The following is a 6,698-nucleotide window of genomic DNA, read 5'->3' as shown; positions in this document are numbered from 1 at the left end:
TTCAACCATAAATGGTCTTCTTTTACATTTTGTATACCCCAAAGGAGCCTATTTCAGTGGATAGGCCAACTCAAGTGGATTAAAGTGAGGGTACTCTTAATGGAAGCAGAATGAAAGAGGGTAAGAGAGAGGGAGAGGGAGAGCCACACAAGTTTTGTTGGGTACAGACCACCCTAATCTTCTATCTTATTTTTAGCTCATAGCTAAGGAATAGAGTTTTTATTGTATCATTAATCATCCCTAACATATTTTGTGCTCGAGTTTCTAGTGTAATGAGTTTCGAATACGGAATTCCAAAATCACTGTAACCAACATCCCCCATTTCCATACTATCCTCTTGAATTTTGTTATGTGCTTCCTCATGTGTTTCCTCTTTAACTGTCACTTTTCCTTTTCTAGCCCTTTCCTCTCTCTCCCTAATCGTCTCATCTCTTTCTAGACTCGTCATTTTGCTTTACGAAGTCCACTTCCCTAGTTTTTGTTCGAGCTCTTGGAATTAGAATTTGAATCTGATTTGCTCTCTTCATGACTTTTTCTTTTGATCTTGCTCTTGCTTTCCTCAAACTCAATCTCCAAAATCATGCTTTTTGGTCCTGTCTCTTAATTATGGTGTGGCTAATTATTGGAGCAAGACCTTAAAATGGTTAGAAAAAGAGGGCTGAAAATTCCTCAGTTGACATGGCTTTTTATTAAGGTGCTTGTACCTTTATATGATGTGGCTTCCTCTCTTCTTCTCTGTGGAATTTGATGCGAACGTTGTGGCTCTGTGTATGGAGTCTATGGCATCATGGATTGGCTCATAGCAAAGGATTTCTCTCAACAGAATGGTAGGACAATCACACTAGACTCTCTTACATTAGTGCTTTGACACAAAGTTGAAACCATGGCAATGCGGCCAAGAACCAAGTGGTAGTAGACTTCTCAATCGTTCATATTTGTTGGTGGCACAACTGAACGTCATGCTATATAGCTTTGTCTCTCTATAAAATCCTTGTGCCAACTATCATAAGTTCTATGCAAAAGGTATTTTGTGTCTCCATTCCACGTTGCTGGCTCAACCTTTCCTTGCTACTTTAAACCGACCAAATCAGCTCTTGATCAGCTTTACATGAAGGGGACAATCCCTCCTATGTTTGCCTTTGTCTATGATCAAACATCAATGTGAAAGCACAAAAACTATGCATAGAAGAACCATTGTATTTCTATTTTTCTCAAGGTCACGTCATGGCTGTGTTTCTAAGCAGGTCACAGAACCTTTCCCTACATAGCTATGCCGAGAGGTCTGCTGCTCTGCTACAACCTTCACATGGACCTCCTAGGAACCCATTTTGGTTTTGCCTTCCCACTTCTAGGCCATTGCATGGTCATTTTCTCCTTTCGGTCCTACTAACTTCTTGTGTGCAACTATCTTCCAATTGTCAGCTCCAATACCAGTGATACAACACTTCCAACAAAAGTGCTTTGTGCTTGAATTTATCTCCTAGCCACGTGAGTTCATCTGAGAAAACCTGTCTTTCCTCTAAGAGAGATCGCTCTTTCTGTCTCCTTCAAAATTGTTAGCTATAACATCGGGGTTGAGGCAAAAGTTGGGAAATTCTAGCGAATCCTGGCATAGTTGCCATCGTGGGAGCAGCCTCTCCCCCCCACTCATCCAATGTTGATTAATACCTTTTTTCATGGTGGGGGCCCTAATGGCTCCTAATGGCTCCCCCTAAATAAAATCAATTAATTAGCTCTATCGTGGGATCCCTCTTGAATTAACCTAAGGCCTATGCCTATTAATGCGAATTGGTGAATTAATCTAAGCTCTCTGCTCTACGTCTCTTCGCCTCCCTCTGCTGTGCTCCACGTCACCGCTCTGCCCTCCGCCTCTCCTCCTCCACCTTTGCTCTCCCTGCCGCCTCTCCCTACCCTCCTCTCCTCCTCGTTCCTCCACCCTCCCTCAACTCTCCCTCTCCCTCCCTCCCCCTCATATATTCGCTTAGGGTGGCAACTGTGAACGTTCTAGATTTCAAACCTTCTCGAATTCGACACATTCTAGATTTTCGCAAACCTTCTCGAATTAGCTCGTTCTGCGAATGCATTGATATTCACTATTTACCTTACATTAATGGCCACGTATCTTGTTCGCGTTTGCGTCCCCATTTATCCCTCTCGTCTCCCCAATCCCCTTGAGCGAGTCCCCCAAACGAATTAATGGAATTTCTTGTTGGGAAAGTTCGGGGGAATTAATTAGTGGAAAAGGCGGTCGGTGACTAGGATAAACGTGCCAGGGCACGAGCGAAAATATCGGGAGCGACACGTGGAGAGCCGGAAGTTGCAGACACTGGACACATGGTGGTGAAGCAAAATAAAATAATGAAATAAAATGCTACGGTCATCGTCTACAAGCGGGGGCATCAGAGCATTGTGTTGCGCATATTCTGTGAAGCCTTTAGAGCTCTCAAAATCCATCGCCATAGCCATGGTTCCTTCCCCTTCCATCGCCATAGCCACCCCCCTCGACCTCCTCAAAAGCCATAGCTCCCTCCCCCCCGAGCTCCCTTCCTTTCCCCTCGGCCGTGACCTCTCCCGTGATTGCCTCTCCATCACCGAGCCCAACCTCGATGACGAGCTCACCGGCGATACCGAAGCCTACATGGCTGGCGTCCTCGCCCGCTACCGTCGTACCCTCGTCGAACGCACCAAATATCACCTCGGTCCGTTTCCTTCTTCCTCCCCCGCATTTCATTTTTGTTTCCTTGTCGGCGTCCTTCTTGGCTTCTTTTTGTAGGCTGCACGGCAAAATGTGTCTCCAGATCCGCGTCGATCTCTCCCTCTGCTTTGCTCTGCGGCCTCATTTGCACCATTTCCCCCCCCCCAATTGAGATCTTCCTCGATCTTGCTTGGTCACGGTTTTCCTCTGCAGATCATCCTCGATCTTGCATTTCCCTCCTTGGTTCACTCGCAGTTACCTCGATTACTGCTCTCTGTTCTGAAAACGTGCATCTTAAGTTCGCGATGCTGTCAAAGCTTTGGATTGAGCACTCCCCTGGTCAGATCTGCCCGTAGCGCGCCTGCATTGTTGCGCTACGGCGATGGATCAAATGTGTTGTGCTCAAACTTTGCCCTAGCTTATTGATTTTGTCCGTGTCAGGGCAAGGTTTTGGAACTGGTAGGCGGTTGTGCGCTTCTGATCTGTTGATCCCATTCTTACCGGCCTCTTTCTTTGAGAACAGCATTCCTTGCCCTCCTTGTTGTGGGAAGACGCGCAGCAATCGCCGTATAAGTCTTCGTAGATCTTTGCGTGCCCTGTCAGTTATCCTGATGTCGGAGCGCTCTTGCCTTCTGTCGCTATTTACTGATCTGTGTATCCGAATAACGCAATTCCTATAATATGATAAAGTGCCACACGCATCTGAATCTACATTTGTCAGACGCTCAGATTTGCAAGGGCTAAATTGCTACGTTTACCAGGGGGGTGCTCATGTTGAAGTATTCGTCCGGTGAAGTGTGTTTTTGAGTTATATGGTAGTTCAGAATTTTTTCTCTAATCTGAATTATAGAAAATGGAAAGATCAATGATCTTGAAATAGGAGCGAACTGCACACAGAATACAATAATGCATATGCCTACTGCAGCAGAGCGTAAATGTTTCCTGCTCGTAGGCAACCAGAGATATGCTTGCTGCATTTGTCCAGGGTGCAATTGCTGTTTTCGGACGAGTTTTCGTTGTAGAAAAAATGAATAGAGCGGTCCTATCATCTCTTTGGCATGAAACGTTCGCTGACACCTATGGTCTGCTGCGTTCAGTCTTTTGACAAGTCCAGTCTTAGTTGAGCTCTATGACAAGTCTAGTCTTCTAGATCCTATGGGTTCTTGCCGTCAGCTTCATTTGCGTAGTTTAGTACTAAGTTTATACCAGCTGATTCTTCCTTTGTAATGGATTCTGTTTTTGTTTTTCCTTTTCGAATGAAGATGGATTCTACTTTTGTACCTTCATTACGTTTAATTCCTTGGTGTTTCGAAGATCTCTGGTATTCGGCAGACAATGGATATGTTGAATTGATTGTGTTACAGTCATCGACTGTTCACTAAAGTGTCTATAACGCTATGGCAGGCTATCCTTATAATCTGGACTTTGACTATGGGGCACTTGCACAGTTGCAACATTTTTCTATAAACAATTTGGGTGACCCTTTTATAGAAAGCAATTATGGCGTTCACTCAAGGCAGTTTGAGGTGGGAGTGCTGGATTGGTTTGCCCGCCTCTGGGAACTGGAGAAGGATGAATATTGGGGATATATCACAAATTGTGGAACAGAGGGAAATCTTCATGGCATTCTTGTTGGGTAAGTAGCAGTATTTTTTGCTTTGTTATCAAGAGGGACGTTATTTGAATTGTAAGTGTGCCTTCATGTTGTGTGGGGACACGCTCTCTTTGGATAAGTTTGCCTCGCCCAACTCTATTGTCCCGGTGAAGCAGTTACCTTTAAACTCATCTCATTCTTGTTGTCTGAGTTCAGGAGGGAGGTCTTTCCGGATGGAATTTTATATGCATCTCGAGAATCACATTATTCAGTCTTCAAGGCTGCACGGATGTATAGAATGGAAGTAGTGAAGGTGGACACCCTAATTTCTGGGGAGATAGACTGCACTGATTTAAGGCTGAAGCTGGAGGAGAGAAAGGACAAGCCTGCTATACTCAATGTGAACATTGGTAAGGGGTTTAGTGTCTTAGCATTGCTGATCTCTGTATTTTGTTTAGTAACTTCTGTCATGTGGTGGAAGGGCATGTGCGGTCCAAGGGTTTTAGCGTATTGAATGTGCTATCATGGGTGTAATGCAGAATACAATTTCTTGTAGTTTGCTGAAAATGTAACATTGCATGTTCCCCTCCAAAACAGAAATATTGTTTGTTTCCCAAATAGCAGAGTAGCTTGTTGTGTCACCAGTGGCGTTAGCCCTGAAGCTTGCATTAGGTTTTATTTTGTGGCGCTTTTCAACAGCCTTATCACAATTTCAAGCACTGGTCTGTAGGAACTACTGTGAAAGGAGCAGTGGATGATTTAGATCTAGTAATTAAGACTCTATCAGAGTCTGGTTTCACTGAAGACCGTTTCTTCATCCATTGTGATGGTGCATTGTTCGGGCTCATGATGCCTTTTGTAAAAAAGGTAAGACTTTGTCCAATTCCATGCAAGACTTCTGCTTAGGTCTTACTTGTGGAAGGAGTCGGCTTTTATGCAAATGGTTTATTAAGAATCATATTGTTCTCTCTGTGGGTCCAGGCTCCCAAAGTCTCTTTCAAAAAACCTATTGGCAGCGTGAGTGTTTCTGGACACAAATTTATTGGATGTCCAATGCCTTGTGGAGTACAAATAACAAGAATTGAGCATATTAATGCTTTATCTCGGAACGTAGAATATCTGGCTTCTAGAGATGCAACCATCATGGGAAGTCGAAATGGGCATGCTCCAATCTTTCTCTGGTATACCCTAAATCGAAAGGGTTACCGTGGATTCCAAAAAGAGGTTCAGCGATGCCTTCGAAATGCTCATTACCTCACGGATCGGTTGTGGGATGCTGGTTTTGGTGCTATGCTGAATGAATTAAGTAGCACTGTAGTCTTTGAAAGGCCACAGGACGAGGCATTTGTTCGGAAGTGGCAACTTGCTTGTCAGGGTAGCATTGCTCATGCTGTTGTGATGCCTAGTGTTACAATAGAAAAGCTGGATGATTTTGTGGAAGATTTAATTAAAAGCAGGGCACAGTGTTCCCCTGATGGCAAGATAGTTGCTCCTTGCATTGCTGATGAAGTGGGGGAGAAGAATTGTGCCTGTAGTCAGCATTGTACAAAGCTAAGCTGATGAAGGGCATTCAAAGGAGAAATTGATTTCTAATCATGTAAGTGTTTTGTACTCTGCTTGGACTATTTGTGGAGTCTGCAGCTTCAAAAGAGGTATATTCCTCCACTTGGCTTTCTGAACTGTGATCGGTGGAAATTTTACTAGGTTAGAACTTGAAACAATCTAAGATGGAAACTAGAAATTCTGATTTTTTATTTCAAAAACAGCACTAACTAAACGATGAGGAAAACTATTGAGACTTTGCAACTCATTGAACAGAAATGGGCACTTAAAACTGAAAGAGCCCTTATCATTTGGTCCTAGGTTTGTGCTCCAGATTATAGGGTTTGAAACAAGCTATGCAAATGAGTTTGGTGTCATTACAGCTGTATCTTGCTCCACTAAAAAATTCTTTACACAAGTAATTTACTTTCCTCATGTACTAAAGGTCACCTGAGATTATTTCTTGTCTTCTATGCGAATTGTTGGTAAAAGGTTTTCGGGGAATATGGTTTTGTGCTTGATATATTCGATTGCATGCTTGAATGTGAGGAAGTGGAGGTCAACAATGAAGCAAAGACGAGGATGGTTATAGATTGTAGATAGGTAGAGAGAGGGCCACGTAGGCAAGGCGAGGCACACTAACAGCCAATGATAGTGGAAACTGTCTTGTGACGTGGCAATAGCCTAGCCTCGCTTAAAGGAAGTGTGACTGCCAATTTGGAAGGCCAATAACTTAATTGCTTTTGGCCTCTAGAGTAGATATTGAACTGGTTAGCTTGGATTTCATAGTTATTTATCTCAAAGATCACTTGAAGAGCAGATTCATAGACATTATCATGAGAATCTAAAAGTATTTTTAGAAATTTC

The 6,698-nt window shown here is 43.4% G+C and overlaps 1 protein-coding gene across 1 annotated transcript; it reads left to right on the top strand.

Annotated features, from left to right (window-relative positions):
* Positions 1-2,390: 2,390 nt before the first annotated feature.
* On the top strand, positions 2,391-5,954 carry EMB1075 (Pyridoxal phosphate (PLP)-dependent transferases superfamily protein). Its single transcript, XM_087373682.1, has 5 exons — positions 2,391-2,699; positions 4,100-4,331; positions 4,506-4,699; positions 5,020-5,156; positions 5,271-5,954. Exons 1-5 carry the CDS (start codon positions 2,465-2,467, stop codon positions 5,847-5,849), a joined length of 1,377 nt encoding a protein of 458 aa, XP_087229808.1. The 5' UTR covers positions 2,391-2,464; the 3' UTR covers positions 5,850-5,954.
* Positions 5,955-6,698: the final 744 nt, after the last annotated feature.

This window comes from Dipteris shenzhenensis, chromosome 4 (genome assembly GCF_047967505.1).
Source record: "Dipteris shenzhenensis isolate YYH24624 ecotype China chromosome 4, Dip_SZ_1.0, whole genome shotgun sequence".
In the NCBI taxonomy this organism is placed as follows: domain Eukaryota; kingdom Viridiplantae; phylum Streptophyta; class Polypodiopsida; order Gleicheniales; family Dipteridaceae; genus Dipteris; species Dipteris shenzhenensis.
The sequence above is the reverse complement of the archived record's forward strand: the minus strand, read 5'-3'. Positions and strand labels throughout refer to the sequence as shown.

Coding starts and splice junctions, on each gene's coding strand:
- EMB1075 (XM_087373682.1), top strand. CDS start 2,465: ATGGTTCCTTCCCCTTCCATCGCCATAGCCACCCCCCTCGACCTCCTC. Junction 4,700..5,019: donor TATACTCAATGTGAACATTG/GTAAGGGGTTTA, acceptor ACTGGTCTGTAG/GAACTACTGTGAAAGGAGCA. Junction 5,157..5,270: donor TGATGCCTTTTGTAAAAAAG/GTAAGACTTTGT, acceptor CTGTGGGTCCAG/GCTCCCAAAGTCTCTTTCAA.